Raw genomic sequence first — 24,415 nt, 5'->3', positions numbered from 1 at the left:
GGTCTTCAGCTATCAGATGAATAAGATCTGGGAATCTAATGTACAGCATAGTGACTATAGTTAATAACACTATATGCATATTTGAAATTTTCTAAAAGGATATCAAGTGTTCTCACCAAAAAAAGAAAAAGGTAACTATGTGAGGTGATGGATGTGTTAATCAACCTGATTGTGGTAACAATTTCACTAAGTATACTTATATCAAATCATCCTATTGTATGCTTTAAATATATTTGTCAATTTTACCTCAAAAAAAGCTGGAGGGAAAAAAGTCCAAGTGAACCAAATTTAAACAGAAGTTGGTGGCTGCTTTCATGCCTGTGAATCCTTACTAAATTTCTGGATACAGCGACATGGAGGGGTGAGTCTGCCATATGCAGAGACATGTTGATAAGTAGAGCAGAAACCAGCTGAACTTTCAACTGATGCGTGTGAGCTATTAGACTAATGGCTCCCTGGAAAAGCCCCACACGCAGAGTCGTCTGCAATCACCACTCTTCTCATCGGGCTTCTGCTGGATCAGAGAGCCGGTGACTGAGCTGGATGGCAGAGAGTGATCTCGAGTCTCACAGTGCTAAGATTCCACAGTTCTTAGGAAGAAAGGGGTCTTATCCCACCCACAAGACACTTGAAACTGAGGTGGATGACAATTAACTAAAGTGGCAAGCCAGTCCCAATCCAACAGAACTCCTGATTATTTGACAAATGGCCTGCCTTCATCTCCACTGCTTTTATCCACAGTGCTTGGCACACAATTTAAAAACAAGACACATGAAGAAGTAGGAAAATATGACCTGTGATCAAAAGGAAAAAATCAATAGAAGCAGATCCATAGATGACTCATATGTCAGAATTAGCAGACAAGGACTCTAAAATAACTAATATGATATAAATGTGGATATAATGGATAAAGAATTTAGAGTAAAAGGTAGACAAAATGAGTGAAAAGATGGAGGATTTCAGCAGACAAGTAGAAACTCTAAAAAACAAATAAAAGAACTAAGTAGAAATTCTAAAACTGAAAAATACAATATCCAAAATATATACTTCACTGGATAGGGTAACAAAAGAAAAGATTGTTGGGCTGGCCTGGTGGCACAGAGGTTGAGTTTGCACATTCCGCTTCGGGCGCCCAGGGTTCGCTGGTTTGGATCCCGGGTGCAGACATGGCACCACTTGGCAAGCCATGCTGTAGTAGGCGTCCCACATATAAGGTAGAGGAAGATGGGCATGGATGTTAGCTCAGGGCCAGTCTTCCTCAGCAAAAAGAGGAGGATTGGCAGCAGATGTTAGCTCAGGGCTAATCTTCCTCAAAAAAAAGAAAAGATTATTAAGCTCAAAGACAGGTCAAAAAAGTACACAAACGTGATAAATACAAATGAAACCACATGTAGGCACAACATAGTGAAATTGCCAAAACAGATAAAAAGAAAATCTTTAGAAAGAAATCAGGGGAAAAGGTTGCATTACATTTAGGGGAAGAAAAATTAAAATGATAGATGACTTGCCATCATAAAGAAACAGAAGCCAGAAGAAAATGGAATGACATTGTGAAGTGCTAAAGAAATGGGGAAAAAGCCAACCTAGAATTCTATACTCAGAAAAATAACCTTCAAAAATAAAGATATGGAAATAAAACAAAAAAGTCTGCTCTTACCACTTCTATTTAACAATGTACTAAAGGTCCTAGCCAGTGCAATAAGGTAAGAAAGTGAAACGCAACGCCTAAAAAGATATTTTAAAGAATTGTGTCTGTGTTATTTGCAGACAGCATGATTATGTACATAAAAATTCCCAAAGAAATATACCCCAGAAACTACTAGAACTGTTAAGGGAATTTAGTAAGCAAGGAAGACACCCATGGTGTTCTTTGCACATATTTGTGAATATACTAAAAACCATTGAACTGTATACTTTAAATGAGTGAATTGTATGGCATGTGAATTATATCTCAGTAAAACTCAATAAAGTTTAAAAATAAAAAGCACCCCCAAAATTGGAAGATACAAGAGGAATATGCAAAAATCAACTATATTTCTATACATCAATGATCATTTGGGAAATTCTTGATATAGAAGTGCAAAGTTGAAGAATTTATATTATCTGATTTCAAGACTTACTGTCTTGAAAAACAATAAAGTTACTGTAATCAAGACAGTGTGGTTTTAGTGTAAGAAGAGAAACAGATCAACAAAACAGAAAAGAGAAGCTAGAAATAGACTCACATTTACACAGTCTATTGATTTTTTTTAATGTACCAAGATAATGCAATGCAAAAAGGAAGTGCATTTTTCAATGGAAAAGAAAGAATTTTGATCCCTATCTAACATCATAGATAAAAAGAAATTAATTCAAGATGGATCATAGACCTAAACAAAAACTAAAGCTAAAACTGTAAAGTTTCTAGAAAAAAATCCAGGACAATTATTTTGTGACCTTAGAGTTGACAAAGATTTCTTAGGACAAAGCAAGTACTAAGTATAAAATATTGACAGATCGGACTTCAACCAAATTAAAACTGTCTGCTTATTGAAAGACAGCATTTTTTAAAAGTCACAGGGGAAAAGAACATTAACAATATGTATATCTGACAAAGGACTCATATCTAGAATATAAAAACTTCTACAACTCAATAATAAAGACTGGCAACCAAAAAGAAAATGGACAAAAGGCTTAAACCAATACTTCACAAAAGAAATATACAAATGACCACTAAACACATGAAAAGTTGCTCAACATTACTCATTAGGGAAAGGTATGGTTTAAACCACAATGGCAGGGGCCAGCCCAGGGGTGCAGCAGTTAAGTTTGCATGTCTGGCTTCTCGGAGGCCGGGGGTTCACGGTCCGGATCCCGGGTGCGGACATGGCACCGCTTGGCAAAAGCCATGCTGTGGCTGGCGTCCCACGTATAAAGTAGAGGAAGATGGGCACAGATGTTAGCTCAGGGCCAGTCTTCCCAGCAAAAAGAGGAGGATTGGCAGTAGTTAGCTCAGGGCTAATCTTCCTCAAAAAAAAAAAAAATCAAGGTATAATTTATGTATAGTGAAATAAGGAAATCTTAAATGTGCAGTTAACTGAGTTTTGGCAAATGCATATATCCCATAATCTAGACCTCATCAAGATATAGAACATTTCTATCACCCCAGAAAGTTTCTTTGTGCCTCTTTCTAATCAACCTCAACTACCAGAGGCAAACACTGTTCTGATTCCTTTCGCTATTTATTAGTTTTGCATGTTTTAAAAGTTCATATAAATGGAATTATACAATATGTTCTGTTTCTTTTTCTGTAAGATTGGCCCTGACCTAACATCTGTTGCCAATCTTTTATTTTTTTTTCTTCTTCTCCCTAACGCCCCCCAGTGTATAGTTGTATATGTCGTAGTGGTAGGTCCTTCTAGTTCTGCTATATGGGATGTCGCCTCAACATGGCTTGATGAACGGTGCTAGGTCTGCACCCAAGATCTGAACCGGGGAAATCCTGGGCCTCCAAAGCAGAGTGTGCGAACTTGACCACTTGGCTACCGGGCAGGCCCCAATATATCGTATTTTGTGTTTGGCTTTTTTCCCTCAACATCATGTCTGTAAGATTTATCCATGTTATTGCATGTATCATTAATACTTTGCTTTTTATTGTTTAATAGTATTACATTTTATGAGTATACTCATAAAATTTATTTACCATTCTCCTGTTTATAGACATTTGACTTGTTTCCAGTATTTGGCTATTATGAATATAATGCTGCAACCATTCCTGTACAGGTCTTTTTGTGAACACAAATGTTTTTATTCGTTTGAGTAAATACCTAGGAGTGGAATTGCTGAACCACAGAATAGTTGTAGGTGTATGCTTAATTTTATCAGAAACAGCCAAACTAATTTCCAAATGGCTTGTTCCATCTTGCCAACACTTGGTTCTGTTTTTTTTTTTTCTTTCATTTTAGCCATCTTAATGGATACACAGTGGTATCCTACTGTGGTGTGTTTTTTTTTAGGAAGATTAGCCCTGAGCTAACTACTGCCAATCCTCCTCTTTTTGCTGAGGAAGACTGGCCCTGAGCTAACATCCGTGCCCATCTTCCTCTACTTTATACGTGGGACGCCTTCCACAGCATGGCTTCTGCCAAGCGGTGCCATATCTGCACCCAGGATCCGAACCAGCGAACCCTGGGCCGCAGAGAAGCAGAACGTGCGAACTTTACCACTGCGCCACCGGGCCGGCCCCATATACCTTGATTTTTTTATGAAGTTGAAATAAAGACATTTTCAGAAAAACAAGAGTTGAGAAAGCTTATCACCAGCAGATTCATACAACAAGAATTGCTAAAGGAAGATCCCAAATGGAAGCCCAGATCAGCAGGTAGGAATGAAAGGCTCAGAAGTGGTAAATGTGTGAGTAAACAAAAAAGATCATCTTTTAAAATTTCTTTAAAATACTGTTGAGTCCAGTGCTGTCAAGATGGAGTAAGGGTACTACAGCCAATCTTTCCCAATGACTACAAAAGAAAACCCTGGATCGAATACAAAAAGCAACTGGGTTCAGAAAAAGAAACAATAGCAGGCAGAATGGGGAAGAGTCAAAACTTGAAGAACAATTAGTTCCAGTTTCCAGGTCAAAGTTGAAGGCAGCCCGAAACGCAGAACTGCACAAGTACGGACAGCAAATAATCTAAGACAAAGCCCCTCTTTTTACAAGAAAATCAGAAAAAGACACTTCCTCAAGCCAGAGACTATGGCCAGCATCCCTTTTTGTTTCTGTTTTCCTTTCTTCTCCCATTGTCCTACCCCAAGGTTGAGCCACAGAGCTGCACTGCCACAGTGGTGGTGCTATGAGCTCCTGAAAAACCATCTCCTTGGCTAGTGGAAATGTCTAGGATACAATCCAAAATTACTCAACATACGAAGAGCCAGGAAAATCTGATTAATTATCAAGGACAATTAAATGTTTGAAGTATCAGACAAAGACTTTTAAGCAGTTATAAACATCATCCATGAGGTAAAGGTGAACCCTTTCTAAATGAATGGAAAGATAGGAGTTCTCAGAAGGGACATAAAAGCTAAAATAAAACAAAACAAAAAAGGAGCCAAATGGAAACTTTATAACGGTAATTACAATATCTAAAATAAAGAATTCACTGACAGGCTCATTAGCAGAATGGAGATGACAGAGAAATCAGTTACTGAGCTTGACTACTGAGTAATAGAAATTCGATAAGCTGAACGGAGAGAAAAAGTATTGAAAAAAATAAAAAGAGCCTCAGCAATCTGTGGAACAATATCAAAAGATCTAACATTCATGTTATTGGAGTCCCAGGAAGAAAGGAGAAGGAAATTGGTGTAGAAAGAGTTTTTGAAGAAAATAAAGGCTAAAAACTTCCCAAATTTTGTGAAAGACATAAATTTACAGATTTAAGAATCTCAGCAAACACCAAAAAGGATATATTCCATCAACAACAGCAAAACAAACAACCTGATTCAAAAATGGGCAAAGGACTTGAATAGACATTTCCCCAAAGGAGATATACGAATGGCCAATAAGCACATGAGACAATGCTCAACATCATTAATCATTAGGTAAATGCAAATCAAAATTAAAATGAGATACCACCTCACACTCATTAGGATGACTACTATCAAAAAACCATAAAATAAGTGTTGGCAAGAGTGTGGAGAAACTGGAACTTTTGTGCACTGTTGGTGGGAATGTAAAATGGTACACTCTGAAAAATAGTATGGAGGTTCCTCAAAAAATCAAAAATAGAATGACTATATGACCCAACAATTCCACTTCTAGGTATATACTCAAAAGAAATGAAAGCAGGGTCTCGAAGAGATATTTGTACACCTATGTTCATAGCAGCATTGTTCACAATAGCTAAAACGTGTAAGCAAGCCAAGCGTCCATTGACGGACAAATGCATAAGCTAAATGTGGTATATACATACAAAGGAATATTATTCAGCTTTAAAACGGAAGGAAATTCTACAATATACTACACATGGATGAATCTTGAGGATACTATGCTAAGTGAACTAAGCCAGTCACAAAAAGACAAATACTGTATAACTCGACTCATATGAGGTACTTAAGAGTAGTCAAAATCATAAAGACAGAAAGTAAAAAGTTGGTTGCAAAAGAGCCTGCGGGAAGGGAAGAAGCAGGACTTATTGGTTAATAGGTACAGTTGACCCTCCGTATCCACAGGTTCTGTATCCATTCAACCAACCATGGACCACAGACTATGTTTATGATCTGCAGTTGGTTAGACCCTGGCTGTGAACCCGAGGCTGCTGGAGGGCCAACTAAGGTACTTGAGCATTGTGGATTTTGCTATCCATGGGGGTCCCAGAACCAATCAGTTTCAGATTTACAAGAGTGATGGGAATGGATGATGGTGATAGCTACACAACAATGTGAATGTATTTAATACCACCAAACTGTACATTTAAAAATGTTTAAGAAAGTAAATTTCACATTATGTGTATTTTAACATGATTTTAGAAAAAGATATACTCGAGAAAACCATGTCCAGATACATCATAATTAAACTGTTGAAAACCAAAGATAAAGAAAAAAATCATAAAAGCAACCAAGGAAAAATGATGCATTACTTATAGAGGAACAATGATGCAAATGACTGTGGATTTCTTATCAGAAATTGTAGAGACCAGAGACCAGGAAACAGCGGAACAACATTCTTAAAGTGCTTAAGAAGAAAAACTGTCACCCAGAATTCTGTATCCAGCAAAAATACCCTTCAAGAATAAGAGTTATTTAAAGACGTTCTCAGATGAAGGAAATAAGAGAATTGGCTGCTTAACAGATCTGCTCTTAAAGAAACGCTAAAGGAAATTCTTCAGGAAGAAGGGAAATCATACCGGAGGGAAACTTGGAACTTCAGTAATGAAGACAGTACAACAGAAATGGTAAATATCTGGGTAAATATAATAGACTCTTTTTCTTAAGTTCTTTAAAATATGTTTGACTACCGTTATAGCATTGTCTGGTGGGACTCTCAAAGGATCTAAGCGTAAGAGACACGGCAACAATTACACAGAAGGGTGAAGATAAAGAGATTGATGTGGTTGTGGAGTTTCCACATTTTACTTCAAGTGGTAAAATATTAATTTTAAGCATATTATGAAAAGTTCAGTATGTATATTGTAATCCCTGGAGCAAACACTAAAAAAAATACAAAGAAACATATCCAAAAAGCCAAGAGATAAATTAAAATGGAACACCAAAATATATTTAAATAACCCAAAAGAAATCAGGAGTGGAGGGACAGAGTGGGGAAATAACAGAAGGAGCAACAGAAAACAAATGATATAATGTAGACTGAAATCAAATTATATCAATAATTACATTAAGTGTAAACAGTCTAAATATGCCAAATAAAAGACAAGTATTATCAGATTGGATTATTTTAAAGACAAATTATAGGCTTTCTACAAGAAACTCATGTTAAATATAATGATTTAAGCAGGTTAAAAGTAAAAGGAGTAATTAATAATAAGTAAACAAACAACCCAATAAAAAATGGGCAAAGGACTTGAACAAACATCTCACCAAAGAGGATTTGAGGATGGCCAGTAAATGCATGAAAAGATGTTCAACATCATTAGCAATTAAGGGAAGGCAAATTAAAACCACAATGAGATGCCACTGAACCCCTATGAGAATTACTAAAATTAAAAATCCTGACACCCCAAGCACTGGCAAGAATGATGAGTAACTGGAACCCTCACACATATTAGTTAGAATGAGAAAAATACAGTCACTCTGGAAAATGGTGTGGTACTTTCTTACAAAGTAAGAAATATATATTTACCACACCATATATATTTACCATATGACCCAGCAAAACTGCTCCTGGGCATTTGCCCTAGTGAAATTAAAACTTATGTTCACACAAAAGTATGTACACAAATGTTTATAGCAGCTTCAATTGTAATAGCCAAAAACTGGAAATAACCCAAATGCCCTTCAAAGGGTGAACGGATTGGTACATCCATACAATGGAATATAATTTGGCAGTAAAAAGAAACAAGCTATTGATACAGACAACAACTTGTATGAATCTCAAAGAACTTATGCTGACAGACATTATGTCAGTCTCAAAAGATTATATACTGTATGATTGCATTTATTTGACATTCTTTTAAAAGCAAAACTAGTGCTAGAAAACAGATCAGTAGTTTCCAGGGGTTAAGGGTAGGGTAAGGGTTTGAATGTAAAGACGTAGCACAAGAGAGTTTCGGGGGGTGACGGAACTGTTATGTAGATCACTGGTGGTGGTTATACAAATCTATACAGGCGTAAAATTCATAGAACTATCTACAAACATTTTAAAAAGTAAATTTCACTCTATGATAATTTTTAATAAAATTATTTTTAACTCAACAGTAAGAAAATAATAACCTAATTTTAAAACGGGCAAAAGATTTCAACAGATACTTCACCAAAGAAGGTATATCGATGGAAAATAATCACGTGAAAAGATATGCAACATCATTAGCCACTAGGAAATGCAAGTTAACACTAAAATGAGATACCGTTATGTACTTATTAAAATAGCTGAAACTTAAGATACTGATAACAAGTGTGGAGCAACTGGAACTCTCATAAATGGCTAACGACAATGTAAAATGGTACAGCTACTATGGAAAGTAGTTTGGCAGTTTCTTATAAACATATACTTATAAAGTTAAACCCAGGTACATAGCTCCTTGGTATTTACCCCAGAGAAATGAAAACTTGTGTCCACAAAAAAAAATTGTACACAAATGTTCACAGAAGCTATATTAATAATCATCAAAAATTAGAAACAACCCAAATGTCCATCACAGTGTGAATGGATAAACAAACGGGAGTGCATTCATACAATGGAGTACTGCTCAGTAATAAAAAGGACACAACGATATGAATGAATTTCAAGACATTATGCTGAATCAAAGAAGCCAGTCTCGAAATGTAACAAACTGTATGATCCCATTTATGTGACCTTGTCAAAAAGACAGATCCGTGGCTGCCAGGCATTAGAGATGGAGAATTTGACTACAAAGGGACAGCACAGGGAGTTTTCTTAGGGTTACATAACTGTTCTGTATCTTGATTATGAAGGCAGGTACACAAATTTACACATGTGTTATTTATAATTTATAAAACTGTATGCCCCCCAAAAATGTCAACTTTACTGTACAATAATTTTTTTAATTTGTTAAACCTCTTGTATCACATCAAACAAGTTTATTGCATGTAAATTTTAAAAATAACTCAGAGGCATCATGCTGCTCATTCTTGGCTCCATGCGCATTTGAGGTGTGAAGGGAGAGATTAAAGTCCCTGCACTCAAGGGCACAGGAAAGATCCCACATATGCAGCACGTGGAAACAAGGAGGCTGGGGCCCAGGATGAAGGGGGACTCAAACAGAGAAGATGCCAGGGGTGACCCACAGAGCAGGAAGGGTACTGGGGCCTTGAGTGCCACCAGGACCTGCTCAGACTCAAATCAAGGGCAGGGAGAAGCCACCCCAGGGGCTAAGGAGCAGAGGGGTGACAGCATCCAAGGGGAGGTTTTGAGGGTGTGCTGAGCAAGGGGCCTGGGGCAAGCATGATGGGGGTGAGCTTCCTGGAGCTGCAGTAAGGACAATATACAAGTTCCTCTCAGGACTATTGGGGGTGATCCCCAGGCACAGAAGTACCAGCATTTGGGGGTCTCTCCCCATTGTCCCACCCCATCCCCACCATTCTCCACTACCGCTATCAAAGTTCCCCCCGCCAGAGGTTCTCAGTAAGCCCCTTCAGGGAGGTGTGGGAAAGAGAGAAGAAGGGAAGGGTAAGTGAAGGTCTTGGTGGGATCAGCCCTCTGAATGTGCTCCAGCTCCAGAGCCTGCAGGGGAAGGAAGGCAGCTCCGCTGGGAGTGGCCCATGATAAGATGGCCCTGCGCATGAGCCCCTGCCTTGGTCATTTCTTCTGCAGCAGCTCCACCCTTAACCCCAAATAAGTGATCCTTGTGATGCGGGGTGGGTGAGCCGAGGAGTCGAAAGAAAGATTTCTTTAGACTCTTAAGATCTGGCAGTAGTGCTCTTTTATTTAGAGAATAGTGTGGAATAGCATGGGGACAGGACCCATGGGCAGGCAGAGCTGGTGCGTGGGGACAGGACCCACGGGCAGTCAGAGCTCCTGCTGCTGCCCCGAGTTGAGGGTTAGGGCTAAATTTAAGGCATAGGTATATGATTCATCTCTTTACAAGACAAAGGAAAGAACATGAAAAAAAAAGTTAAAATGGTATCAGTGCAGGTGGGGTCTGGTCATTGAGTGATCCCATGACTTTTAGACAAGAATCAAATCGGATTAAGTAAAGGTTAGAAAGGTTAGACGCCACCACCCTAAACCAGTTACATGAGATTGCCAGACAGCAACCAACTTAAGTTCTTGCCTTCCCCATTAAGAGCTTCTAGAGATAAGACCATTCCCCCTTCTTCCTGGCACAGAGAGGGAGGCATCTTTACAGATAGAGGTTTCCCTTAGAAATGTAAATGTTTCCCAACAAAGGGGCAAACAAATTCCACTCCTTGGAGCCTGAATCTCATCTGTAGTTTTAAAACTAACCAGCCTAAAAATCCTCATCATAAGCCATTTTAAAATTAAGCAGCCTAAAAATCCTCATCATAAACCATTTTAAAATTAAGCAGCCTAAAAATCCTCATCACTTGCATGCAGACTCTGGCACAGCTGCCCTCCCAGCAGGACCCTGGGGGTTCACTTGGTGGATCTGCACCCTGGGAAACCCCATGGGCCCTTTTATAGCTCTCCATTTTGGTCCTCATCTGATCCTATACAGTCACCTTTTTGCCAGCCTGTCTCTTTCCTCCTCTAGCTTCTGAGAAACAGAGTCAGCATTTTCCTCATCTGTATCCTCAGATGCTAAACAGTGCTGACACCTAGTAGGTACTAAATAAATACTCATTGAATGAATGAATGAGATAGAGCAAAATAGGACCAGACTGCTTTTCTAAGGAGATCCAAAGCCCTCAGGTCCTGAGACCCTTCCCTCCATTCCCAGGGACAGGTCCCACCGCTGCTCTTCCCTGTGCACAATACCCCCAGTAGGGGTGGAGGTATACAGGAAGCGACTGGGCTGGGGTTGAGGAAGCTCTGCACTGAGGAAGGTGGGGTTCAGCACTGAGAACTGGACAGCAACCAGACTGGGGAGCCAGGAAAAGGTAGAGCTGGGGAAGAAAGAAGGGGGAGAGCCTGGGAAAGAGAGAAATGAGCCCAACGTGGTGGATTAGGAGGGGAGGGGCAGGAGAGCAAGCACCTGGAGAAGATCTGGCAGCCAACCTCTCCCTGTACTAGCTGTCACTCTGTCTTCCTCAGCCCTGCCCAGGCTTTCTGTCCATACCCTTCTCCAGTCAGGAGGCACTGGGAGGTGGATCTTTGAGGAAGATTCTAGGACCCCTGCATGACCCAGTTGAGCCCCAGCACACTCATGACCGTGAGTGCGGTGGTGGCCCCCGAGAGCATCCACCCTCACTCCTTGCTTGTGGTGCCCCCACCCCTGGGTAACTGGGACCCAAGGCAGGTGGAGAACTCAAGTTTACCCCAGGCAGTAAGAGGTCTGCCTCAGTGACATGTTGGCATTGTCAGTGGATCTCAAAGCTGTAGGTTTTATGTGTGATCAATAGATGGAGTGACTTTTAGAGTCTCTTTCATCAGCATATCATGTGGCTTATTTAGGGTCTGGGGATGCCTCAAATATATGTCCATGTCAGTTCCACTCTCCCTCCTTTCCCTATCCTCACCTAACCTTCAAACTATGTGCCCATATTTGTCAGTCCATTTATGATTCTAACACCAATTCCAACGTGTGTGTTTTTTCCACACCACCAAGAAATTCTCAACGCCAACTTGGTGTCCTACAATTCAACTCACTTCTGACACTGTCTACCTGGAGATAGCATCAGTTCCCACAGATTAAGGGCTCAGTCAGCTCTCAGTAAGAACATGCGTGCTCCTTACCGACCAGCCATACATAAGAAGTTCCAATAACCCACTACTCAGGTCTGATTAATTTGCTAGAGTGGCTCACAGAACTCAGAGAAACATTCTACTTACTAGGTCATGGGTTATTACAAAACGATGCAACTCAACAGTCAGATGGAAGAGATGCACAAGACAAGGTATGTGGGAAGGGGCATGCTGCCACTCTCCCAGCACGTACACATGCTCACCAACCTGAAAGCTCTCCAAACCTTGTCCATTTGGGTTTTTATGCAGGCTTCATTACATAGGCATAATTGATTAAATCATTGGCCATTGGCAATTGAACTCAATCTCCATTCCCCTTCCCCTTTCCGGAGGTCTAGGGGTGGGATTGAAAGTTCCAATCCTCTAGTCACAGGGCTGGTTCCCTGGCAACCAGCCCCCACCCTGAGGTGACCTAGGGGCTATCCAAAAGTCACCTCATTAACATAACAAAAGACAGCTTTATTGCTCTCATCGCTTGGGAAATTCCAAGGGTTTGGGGAGCTTTGTATATGGAATGGGACAAAGACCATATATATATTTCTTATTATAAATCACAATATCACACTATTATTAGTCAAGAACCATTTGAGAGAAATTCAAACTGGCTCAAAAGGAGGGACTGGCCAGCTGAGACACAGCTAAATCCAGAGTTCAAACAATATTGCCCTGCCTCATTCTCATTCCCAACTGTCTCCATCAGTTTCTGCTTCCCAGCAGATTTCCCCTACTATGGCAGCAAAATGGCTGCGGGTAGTTCCTACCTCATCCTCACAAAGCTACTTTTCCCAATAGTTCCCAAAGAAAGTTCCAAATTTGAGTCCAACCGGACTAACTAGATTCATGTGCTCGTCCTCAAAACAATCACCATGGCTATAGAAATTTGATACTTCACTTGGCTGGGAAAGGACCCCACATGCACTCCCCCGGATGGGGGGTAAGATTCTGCTCCCTGGAATCACAGGGCTTCATATGTTATAAAACATACAGCAGTGAGCTCATTGTCTACTCAACTTCCCTACATGTACTAGACTTTGCAAATGTAATGAGTCCTCAACTAAACTCCTGATCCTCCTCCTCCTCGTCCTTCCCCGCCCAGTCTTCCTCATCTGGGTAAACGTCACCACCGTCCACTATGTTTCCCCCTTTATCTCATCCTACAATCAACCCACCAGCAAGTTCTGTTGGTTTTGCCCCCAAACACATCTCTGCACTTCTCCTCCTCCTCTCCCTCTCACATCACCATCATCTTTTACCTGCTATCACTATAGCTTCCTAACTCACCTCCTTTCTTCCCCCTAAACTCTACCCCTAGTCAATTCTCCACACAGCAGCCAGAGGGTTGTTTTTACTTTTTATTTTGAACTAGATCATATTACTTTTCTGCTCTCAATCCTCTCATGGTTTCCCACTGCTTTTGGAAAAAATCCCAGGACTTTCCCACGACCCTGAGGCCCCACCTGAACTGGCACGGCTGACATCTCCAGCTCACTCTCTCCCCCTTCCCATCGTCCACTCCAGCCACAGTGGCCACCTGCTCTTCTTGCCTTGGAGCCTTTGCACAGGTTATCCCAAGTGTGGGGATGCTCCGCCCCCAGATCTTCCTGTCTTTCAGGTCTTGCTCAACAGCACTTCTCCAGAGAGATCTTAGAGACCACCTGTCCCAGGCTCTGTTCTGTTACCCTGCTTTCTCTCTTCATAACACCACAGCACTTGCTTTATATATCTGCTTGTTTAAGTATTTATGTCCTCCAGAGTGTAAGCTGCTTCAATGCAGGAGATTTTTCTTGTTCATTTCTGCATCCCCATGGCCTAGAACAGGATCCAGGGTATTATTGGAACTCAATAGTTTTGTTGAACAGAAGAATGGATGAACATGCTATGCAGAGCAGGGATAGTTTTCCATAAGAAATTCAAGTTCTCTTTCCAGAAGCAAAGGAAATGAGTACCTGGCAGACAAAACCACAGGTACCCAGGACAGGTAATATTGTCACCATACCCGGGAAGTGGCTTCACCCTTGCCACTGCCACCAGAGGCTACATCCCAGGGCTGCAGAAAGAGGAAACCCAGGGCACATCCTGGGAAGAAGGTGGGTTACCAGCCCCATTGCCGTTCTCTCTCTCATTCTCTCTGATTCCCCTTTCAGAGTCTGGGTTGGTGGGAGCTGCCCTGAGAATGATACATGTGAGAATAGGGGGTGGAGGTGGGTCAGAGGTTCAGTCCTTACTCCTAGGCCCATTCGCAGGCAGGGGGAGGGAAAAGTGGAAACTGGCTGCTCATCTGATGTGCCACCCTCCTATAGTGGCCAGTAGTCTTGGGTCTGGTCATTCCAGCCTTGACTCCTCCTGGACCATCAGAGTCTGATATTGCCCTCTAGCAACATCTTCTGCCTACTGAGGAGTAGAAGACCACAGCTCTGGAAAGAGGGAAGGGGAGAGATGCTCTGGACTGAGCAGTAAGGTATGTGGTAGATTGATTACAGAAACGTCCCCAGTTTCTGTACCCTTTGCAACACAACTTTGCAGTTCCTCCCATCAAGAGGTGGAGCCTCTTTTCCTTAAATCTGGGCTGGCCTGTGATCTACTTCAGCCAAGAGAATGTGATATAAGTGCCAGGTCCAAGCCTGGACCTCTAGATGACTTGTACACTTTTGCTCACTTTTCTGGAACCCTGTGCAGACATGCGAAAAAGTCTGAGCTATCCTATTGGAGAATGAGATGCCATGTGGAGGAGTCCAGGTTTCCCAGCTGAGGCCTTAGACTGACCTACTGCCAGCCAACCCCTAAACATAGAACAGATCACTCAAGATCAGCAGAGCCCACAACACAAGGCTGACTGCAAAAGCATGAGTAAGCTTGGTTGAGACTGGAAGAAACACTCAGTTGACCACTAGACCAGTAACTGTTCTAAGCCACTGAGTTTTAGGGTGGTTTGCTAGTCAGTAATAGCTAACTAATACAAGAGACGTGGAGAACATCCATTCTACCTCCAAGAGCTAGGTGGGAGGCACATCCTCATGAAACAGCCAGATTGTGGGCAAAGCAGAAGGTGAAGGGAAGGATCCCAGAAGATGCTAAAGGCACAAGGTTTGCTAATGGCAGATGCTGCTCAAGAACTCAACCACATGGAATAGAGAGCCCAGAAATAAACCCATTCACATGTAGTCAGACGATCTTTGACAAGACTGCTAAGACCACTCAATGGGGAAGGACAGTCTCTTCACCAAACGGTGTCAGCAAAACTGGACATCCACACACAGAAGGGTGAAACTGGACCCCTATCTTACAAGACTCACAAAAATTAACTCAAAATGGATCAAAGACTTAAATGTAAGACCTAAAACTGTAAGACTCAGAAGAAAACACACAGTAAAACCTTCACAACACTGCATTTGGCAATGATTTCTCGAACGTGACCCCAAAAGCACAGGCAACAAAAGAAAAAAATAGGCAAATTGGACTTCATGAAAATTTTAAAATTTTATAAATCAAAAGACAGTATCAACAAAAAGAAGGCAACCCACAGAATGGGAGAAACTATTTGCAAATCATGTATCTGAGAAAGGATTAATATCCAGAAAATATAGAGAACTCCCAAAACTCACAACAAAAAAACAAACACGAGGGGCCAGCCTGGTGGCGTAGTGGTTAAGTTTGCACGCTCCACTTCAGCAGCCCGGAGTTTGCCAGTTCAGATCCCATGTGCAGAGCTATGCACCGTTGATCAAGCCATGCTGTGGGAGGCGACCCACATATAAAATAGAGGAAGATGGGCACAGATGCTGGCTCAGGGCCAATCTTCCTCACGAAGAAAACATGATTCAAAAGTGTGCAGAAACACTCAACATTACTAATCATTAGAGAAATGCAAATCAAAACCACAATGAGATAGGCCACTTTACACCCATTAGGATGGCTACTATAAAAATAAATAAATAATAAGTATTGGTAAAAGATGTGGAGAATTTGGAACTCTTGTGCACTGTAGGTAGAATTACATAATGGTGCAACCTGTATGGAAAATAGTACGGCAGTTCTTCAAAAAATTAAAAATAAAACTACCATATAATCCAGCAATCCCACTTGTGGGTATATATCCAAAAGAATTGAAAGTAAGTTCTTGAGATATTTGCACATTCATTTTCATGGCAGTTATTCACAACAGCCAAGAGGTGGAAACCACTGAAATGCCCATTGACTGACGAATGAACAGACAATGCAGTATGTCCATATACTGGAATACTACTCAGCCTCAAAAAGGAAATCCTGTCACACACTACATGGATGAACCTTGAGGACATCATGCTAAGTGAAATAAAATAGACACAAAAAGACAAATACTATGATTCCGTTCATGATATCTCTAAAGTAGTTAAATTCATAGAAACAGAACATGGAATGGTTGTTAACAGAGGCTGGGGGAGAGAGGTGTGGAGTTGTTTTAATGGTTATCGAGTTTCAGTTTCACAAGATGAAAAAGTTCTAGAGATTTGTTACACAACAGTGTGAGTACACTTAACACTACTGTACTGTACACTTAAAAATGGTCAAGATCTGGGGGCCGGCTCCGTGGCCGAGTGGTTAACTTTGCACGCTCTGCTGTGGCGGCCCCAGCTTTCACCACTTCAAATCCTGGGCACAGACATGGCACTGTTCAAGCCATGCTGAGGCGGCATCCCACACGCCACTAGAAGGACCCACAACTAAAAAAAAATAGACAACTATGTACCAGGGGGGCTTTGGGTAGAAAAAGGAAAAAAATAAAATAAAACAAAAAAATGGTCAAGATGGTATATTTTGTGTTTTTGAACTGTAACTAAAATAAATAAGTAAGAGGCCAGCTATAGCAAGGAAGTCTCAGTTGACCAAGACTGAGAATAGAAGCCATAAGAGAAATTATTTTCAGTTTCAGTTCCAAGGGCATTTATTTTCAAACCTTAATTTCTCCCTGGGAATGTGCTAACAGGAAACGCATTCATCTATTAAGGAGCATTTCAGTGTTGCTTGCAATGTTATTCAGGAGGTATGTTTATGCTGTTGTTAAGCTCAGTTTGAGGCAGGACATAGAGAGTGAATTCTATCAACATCTTCTGATCCATAACAGGATTTTCAGGGGTTCGATCTGAACCTGACCCTTCTGGCCCCAGGAGAATGAAAGTAAGAGCAGGTCTGTCTGAGGAGGCCTCATGAGCATGGGAGCAGGGGGTAAGCCCCGTGGCTTCCTCCCAAGTGGACCATGCTGCCCCTTGAGAACCACAGGCAGACCCCAAATCCCAGGGGCATTCTGTCCCCTTCGGCTTCCTGATCTGGCCTGGGTGGGGCGGGTCAGCCTGACTTGTAACCTAGCTGTCTTCATTTCAGTTCTCAGACTCCACAGCCAGCCCTTACACATAACTGAACAGCATGGCTTCGTAGCTGAGGGGTCAGCAGCTTCTCACCCCCACCTGCCCAGAGCAGTTGTTGGGGAGTTGGCCCAATGAGATCATAGAGGATATTCAGGAACCAGGAGCCAGAAGCCAGCTGAGGGCTCCATCCCAGGTTCCCTGGAAAAGGATAAAAAGCCCTCAGGGCAGCAGAGGAACAGAACTGAGACCACTGGAAACCTGCCCTCCCCAGGCCTTTTCCAACCCACAATCACCGCCATCCCCCGGTCCTCCCTACCCAAGAAGCAGCAGGAGACAAGGCCCAAAAGAGGAGGCTTTTAATACAAAGAGGGTGGGTATAGTCTAGGAAGGACTTAAATAAAGGGGATGAGATTGTCAGGAGCCAGCGGCTGGGGGTCTGGGGGCCCTGCGGAGTGGGACGATGCAGACAGAGTTTCGAGCCTCTTTGATCCGCCACCATCGGCCAAGCCTACAGGGGACAAGAGGAGCAGCTGAGGACAGGCTCAGCCCTCACCCAGTCTCCACCCCATTCCCACGGCTGCCCAACTGCCCAGCCACCCAGCCAGCGCCACCTGAGCCCACCCTCACCCTTGAAGGGGTGCCTCATACCTGTGCTCCTGCCCCACCCCAGCCACCAGGAAGTCCCCAGTGCTGGAGAACTTGAGGCTATTGATAAAGCCCACCTGAGAAGAGGGAGGCACAATGCAGTAGAAGATGAGTACAGATCCCGCCACCATAGCCCCAGCATCACAGTCAAGGGCTTGGCCGTACCAGGCCTGCGCCGCCTCCTGCCACTTGGGCCAGCCCTTTCCCCTCAGGGCCTCAGCCTCCCCATCTGTGAGATGGGGGAAGTGGAGCACCAGCCTCACAGTGAGTTTGCGAGGATTAAAGAAACAGCGTACACCAAGTATGTCAGCCTAGCCAGGGCCCAGCGCTTGGCTTCCGGCTGTGGGGCCCTGGAGAACCCATGACCATCACCATTGACCCAAGCCCTGCACTGTCACCAGACGTCACTGACAGAGTCTGCCATTCTCTCCTAGGTTACCCCAGGTCCCCACGCCTTAGCCTGGCATTAATCTGGCACCAGCCATGCGATCACAGTGCCAGGCCCTCCAGACCTTTGGCCACCCTGTTCCGGGCCTTGTACCCCAGTACCCAGGATGGTCTAGGACAGGTAGGGGACTGGGGAGAGGAAGAAGGGAGGCTTCCTGCCAGGCCCTGTGCAAGGAGCTGGGACTATAAAGAGAAGTCATAGCTGGCCTGCTCTGGGGAGGCTAAGGAGCCCGGGAGTGTGGCATAGAAGGCTGGGCATTCAAGCCCCACTCACCAGGGGGATATCGCAGAGAAGGTCAAGCCGCCGGAAGCCCTCCCCACACTGCCAGAGCCGCACGGAGGAGCTGTGGGAGCCTGGGGGGACAAGGAGACAATGAGCACCTCCTGCACCAGCCCACCCTGTGACCCCCTCCTCTCTGCCGTGGAGGGCACCCACCTGTGGCCACGAGGTCTGTGTTGAGCAGGGCTGCCACCGATGACACCCAGAAGGGCTGCTCCAAGCCCGGCTCCCCCCGCAGCCCATGGGCCTCACGTTGCAGGGCAAGTGGCCGCTTCTTAGAGAGTCCCCACAAGGCCACGGAGCTGTGAACAGGTAGGAGAGTCAGTGAGGAGGCCAGAGACAGGGCAGAAAGGCCACAGGAGCGAAGGGACCAAGTGCATACCACCATGGGAGGCAGACAAGGTCACCTCAGCTCTCTGCCTCAGGATACTCATCTATGAAAAGCGGTTATCACAGCTACAAAGCAGGGGGATCCTATGAGGCAGGTCCAGGAGCAATGGCACTGGTGGGAGACATCCAAAAGGCAGCTCTTACCCATCATCTGCGCCCGACACCATGTGCTCCTCATTGATGAGCTGGATGCTGTCGATGGAGCCCCTGGAGAAAGGAGCAGTGAGGGGCGTGCCCACCCCCACCCCTAGCCCCCCCGGCCCCCACCTAGTGCAGCAGGCTGCCTTACTGATGGCCATAGAAGACAAGCTGGGACTCCTCAGGGATCTTCCATACACGCACAGTCCCATCCCGGCCCCCAGCTGTCACACAGCACTCTCTGCTCAAGGCATCCAATGCAGCCACGGCATCCTGGTGTCCGAAACTGAAGTGGGGACAGAGGGAGAATGGGGTCACATGTGAACTCGCACACACACATCCACACACCCTCTCCCCACATAAACTCACAGTGTCTCCACGTAGGAGTTCTCCGCCACGTTCCACACCTTCACAGAGCGGTCATGGGACGTGCTGTAGAGCTGGTACGTGCCTCTGCGGAACGCCAGTCCCTATGGGTGCAAGGAGAGAAGGCAAAAGGGGACCTGGACTATGGCAGGTGAGACATAGGTCAGGCCCAGGGAGGACTTCCTGAAAAAAAAGTTACAGGGCACAAGGAGCCAGCTCCCCGTAACAGCTCTGTGGGCACTTCTGTACAGCTCTATCTGGAGCCAGGGGCACGCTCGCCTGCCCTCGAGCAGCTGGAGACTTCTCAGAGGCCTCCCTGCTCCCTAGGCAAGTTCAAGTCAGTCTCCCCAACCCCTTCCTGGCCCTTCACTCTGTTTATGCCCTTTACAGAGCCACTCACTACACCAAGAGCAGGTTCCGAGGATGGGGACCCTCTGCCCCATTCTCCCCATTCCACAGGGCCCAGCACCAAGTCTGGCCCATTTAGGCTAAGTGTCCACAAAAGGAGGCCCAGCTCACCGACACAGCATCCCGGTGTCCCGTGAAGGTGTACAGGTGCCGGCAGCTCTGGGCCTCCCAAATGAGAATGAGTTTGCTGCGGTCGCCTGAGGCCTGTGGGGATGAGGACGATGGCCACAGGTACCTACTGTGTGCCCAGACCTCTCACTCACCCCCAGGGCCAACCGTGCCTTACAAGGTACTTGCCGTCAGAGGAGATGGCCATGCAAAGGATGTGGCTGCTGTGGCCAGGGGGCTGCCCCTCAGCACCCTTCTTGGCTCGTGGGATCACATGAAGCTTCCGTCCACTCTCCACGCTCCCTGACACCGAAGGAAGAAAGAGGCTACTAGGATGGCAGACAGGACTGGCTGGCAACGCCCCCTCAAGCGCAGCATGTGGTAATGAAGTCCTAGCCTCACGTCAGATCTGGCTCAGCCCCTGGACAAGTCACCTCAGTTTCCTCATCTGTTAAGTGGTGACAATAATCCCAAAGGGCAGCCATGAAGCCCAGAAGAGAAGGGACAGCAAAGTGCTTTGACACAGATGGTGCAAGTTCTTCCTGCTGATGAACAGGATGGATGAGGACAGAACTCAGTTGTCGAAGGTTGGGAACCCAAGAGGACCAGGAACTCAATCCAATGACAGTGTCAGGGAGCTCACAAGCCCCACTCCTGAGCAGAAGCTTCTGCTGTCACACAGAAAACACCTCTTTGGGAGCAAACCTGCTTCTAGAAGCTTCCCTCATCAGGCTTCAGTTTGCCTTAATTACGGCCTCCTCCCCAGACCAGCCCTCCTGGATGACCCCCGGGAGCCACACCCTGACCCAGGCATTCACTCACATTTGATAATGGTGCAGTCTTTGGCAGCGGAAAAGATGGCCGAGTCATCTGGGGTGATAACCAAACACGTGATGGAGAGCTGGTGGCCCCGTAACATTCGAATGTCGGTTGGCGCTGGTGCCTGGATCTGGTCAGGTCGGGGCTGGGTCACTGCAACTGGGGGCAGGAAGGCACCCCTCCACGCACACACCATCCTTTCCCACCACCCTGCCCAGAAGGAAAGCCGGACCCAGGGCCACAAGGACCAGATCCTTACCTGACTCTGTCTGCGAAAATGCCCACATGTTCCAGACCAAAGACTCCACAGCCTGAGTCCTCAGTTGGGCCATCTGCCCACCAACCCAGGTGGGACCCCGAATTCCCTCCAAGGCACATCAAAGTGCCCTGCCCGCTCACCTCCTTTGCCACCGACTTCTGCAGCCTGCCCCTCTGCTCGAGCTGCATGGAGAGGAAAGAGGTGAGATCCCAGGAGCAGGACCAGCCCCATCACTTCCCTCCCATCACCCTCCCTCCACACTCACCACATCCTCCTTCAGGCGTCCCGCCACCTGGTCCTCCTCAAATTCGCGGGCCTCAGCCTTCTCCTCCTCTGTGTAGGACAGAGCAGACCAAGTAAACCCAGGCCAAAACCCCACTTTTTCCTTCCCAACCCCACCCCACCACCTCAGTTCTGGGCCCTGAACACTTAGGCTGTGTCCCAAGGGAAGTCAGCCTGCTTCAGGCAAAGGGGAGGGAAGGCTGGATGGTCTCCTCCTGCCCACTCCCTGTCTTTACTTATCAGACCAGTCTAAAGACACCTGAAGGTCTGGCTTGCCCCAGGAGGTCCATTAGAGCTCCTGGCCACCCTCCCACAGGGTGGCCAGTACTGGGCGCCCTGGCAGCCCAGCATGTACATGCATCAATCACCCATCATGTGGCTGGGACTGCATCACGCAGGCTTAGGCACAGGTCCCACCCCTCACCTGCCCAGCCCATGGGCTTACCTTGCTGCTTGAGCTGCTCAAGGTAGAGCTTGGCCAAACGCAGCTTCTTTTCCTGGGCGGTCTCCTCCAGCTCCTCCTCCTCCTCCTCCTCAGTCCTCCTGGGAGCTAGGCTATGGGCAGGAGGGGCCGGGTTTGAGGAGGACTAAAGCTGCTGCTCTGGCCACTAGGACCATACCTCCTGGCTGCTCCCCGTGCCACTCAACCGCCCCCATCCCTACCAGCCGTCATGGCCAATGATTACACATGCAGAAAACTGAAAGGGCCCACCCAGTGCCTGTCATAAGGGTGAAAATAGACCCCAAACCCAAAGGGATCACTGCGAAATCTCTCAACTCTGGAAGGAAAGAGAAGGTTCTATAGCCTCCCAAGAAAAATCAGGTTGTGTACAAAGGTCAGCAATCAAAATGACTTCAGACGTCTCAACAGCAACACTGAGAGCAGCAAGACAAAGGAGCTGCGCACACGAAATTCCGAAAGAAAATGCTAACCCCTGGAATGCCGTGCCAGTTAAACCAACAAGTGAAGAGAGTGTCAGATATATAAGGTGTCACAGAGTTGGTCCTTCCTCCTTCTTCTAAGGATGGAGGATGTGCTCCTGAACAAGAGGGTGAACTGAGAATGAGATAAGCATACAAGACAGGAAACAGGAGATACAACATGAAGAGCAAAAAGGTAGATCCCAGAACCCCCGCCCCCAGACATGGGAGAGCTGCCAGCCCAGATCCTACCCAAGGACCCGAGACAGGTTGAGAGTGTCATCGCTTCATCCTCACTGCCAGAGCACCATCCTCTACCCTGAGGACAAGATTCCAGGTGAAGTTTAACTAGTCTTGGCTTGACCTCGTGCTGGTGAAGTCCCCGCCTTCCCTTCCGTGCCCCAGGCCCTGGACCAGCTGAGAGCACTCACTTCACTAAAGTCCTACTTTGACTTACTCCTGGTCACTGGAAGTAGATCATGGGAACTAAGAAGCAGAAAACCCAGGGCAGCCTGTTCCCTCAATCATGTGCCTGCAGATCTCTAGTCCCTGACAGGTGCTCCAACTGGTTCCTAGGACTCATACATGACCTTGCCCACAACTTCCCCAGAAGGGACCTTGGAAATTCAAGGAAGCCAAGGCCAGACCATGCCCCAGGGACCATTTAGTACCCAGTGCCCAGCAAGGCTTCAGCCAACAGGATTGGTGCTGCCCTTCCCTTACAGAGCCAAAGTCAGAACTTCTACTCAGTTTACCCAAACTAATCAATCTCTTGTTTAGGGCTTCACACATAGGAGACAGAACTCTATAGACAACCAGGAGAAGTGGTCATTGTATGAGTCCCCTCATATGACATTACAGAAAAAGCAAAACTATAGGGACAGAAGTTACCAGGGACTGCGGGAAGGGAGAGGAACTGACCACAAAAGACGAGGGAGGAATTCTGGAGGGTGATGAAACCCTTCTGTAGCCTCATAGTGGTGGTAGCTACAGAAATATGCGTCTGTCAAAACTCATCGAACTGTATACTAAAAAAGGTGAACGTTACTGTATGTAAATTATAGTTGAATGAGAAAATTTTACAAAAGAAGAAAAAGGAAGGAAGGAAAGAACCCAAAGAAAGGAATGGCAGTTGGGGCTTCTAAGTTTCTGCAAATGGTCTACCTCTTAACCTCAGTGTTGGGCACCCAGAGGTTCATCATTCATCATTACTCTTTCTAGTGCAAATACATTTCATGAACTCTTCCATTTCTAATACATTTCACAACACATTTTAAACACACTTGAAAGTGTTTAGCCCAGGGCCTGGCACACGCCCACTCACAGCAACCTTAGGACTAAGAAAAGTATAGAAGTCTTCCTGTGAGCAGATTAAGGCCAACACGTATTTCAGAAGCAGAATTTCCAAAGCCAACTCTTAAAGAAGGCACCAGGATTCCCTGGTATGAGGGTTGCCATTCCACAGGGTCAGGCCTGACACCCAGCTAGCCCCCTTTGAAACCCTGCAACATACCCCATCCCCGTCACCGGCAGAATGAGACAGGTATTCAAAGCCCTCCACAATCTGGATGCATCCACCACCTCTCCATCTCCCCTTCTGGTACACTTACACCCCAGACTTTTCTCTGATCCCTGAATGCCTTCCCTCCCTCTCCATGAAGGAATCCTCCTCATCTCTCTATTTAAATGTAGCCTCCTCTGTTCCCAGAACACAAGCTGTAAGATATGCATCCCATTACAACACATTTGGCTTTCACCTGCCTGCTCATCTCTGTACTTTCAACAGTGAAGCCAGTGCCTGGCATATGTTGAGAGTCAAGGGGGAAAGCAATTATGAAACCGTGGGAAAACATAATGATGAACTAGCGAGCAATGCTTGCATCCCTCTCCCATTGCCAGTCAGTCCAGCCTGTGTTCAGCTGCCTGCCATAAGCCAGGGAGGTCTCAGTGGTCTCCCACTGGGGCTGGCAGTCCCC

The 24,415-nt window shown here is 45.3% G+C and overlaps 1 protein-coding gene across 3 annotated transcripts in view; it reads right to left on the bottom strand.

The window, feature by feature from the left end:
* RRP9 (ribosomal RNA processing 9, U3 small nucleolar RNA binding protein) overlaps nucleotides 1-24,415 on the bottom strand; it is a 33,110-nt gene that overhangs the window by 7,990 nt on the left and 705 nt on the right. For 2 of the 3 annotated variants that reach the window (XR_011426883.1, XM_070237513.1), the window contains exons 3-13: nucleotides 21,964-22,073; nucleotides 21,502-21,569; nucleotides 21,377-21,418; nucleotides 20,981-21,107; nucleotides 20,337-20,461; nucleotides 20,162-20,254; nucleotides 19,646-19,746; nucleotides 19,428-19,562; nucleotides 19,283-19,345; nucleotides 18,905-19,050; nucleotides 18,743-18,822 (exon numbers count right to left, since the gene is read on the bottom strand). Coding sequence is in view for 2 of the 3 variants with exons in the window: in XM_070237513.1 (XP_070093614.1) it covers nucleotides 18,743-18,822; nucleotides 18,905-19,050; nucleotides 19,283-19,345; nucleotides 19,428-19,562; nucleotides 19,646-19,746; nucleotides 20,162-20,254; nucleotides 20,337-20,461; nucleotides 20,981-21,107; nucleotides 21,377-21,418; nucleotides 21,502-21,569; nucleotides 21,964-22,073 (1,090 nt within the window). In the remaining variant the exon portion in view is untranslated. Of the gene's footprint in view, nucleotides 1-17,715; nucleotides 17,885-18,024; nucleotides 18,099-18,742; nucleotides 18,823-18,904; nucleotides 19,051-19,282; nucleotides 19,346-19,427; nucleotides 19,563-19,645; nucleotides 19,747-20,161; nucleotides 20,255-20,336; nucleotides 20,462-20,980; nucleotides 21,108-21,376; nucleotides 21,419-21,501; nucleotides 21,570-21,963; nucleotides 22,074-24,415 lie in introns of those variants that run through there. The other variant, XM_001494739.6, reaches the window with a different exon arrangement.

Source organism: Equus caballus, chromosome 16, assembly GCF_041296265.1.
Source record: "Equus caballus isolate H_3958 breed thoroughbred chromosome 16, TB-T2T, whole genome shotgun sequence".
NCBI classification, from domain to species: domain Eukaryota; kingdom Metazoa; phylum Chordata; class Mammalia; order Perissodactyla; family Equidae; genus Equus; species Equus caballus.
Note: the sequence above shows the minus strand (reverse complement) of the source record. Positions and strands in the feature narration are given on the sequence as shown.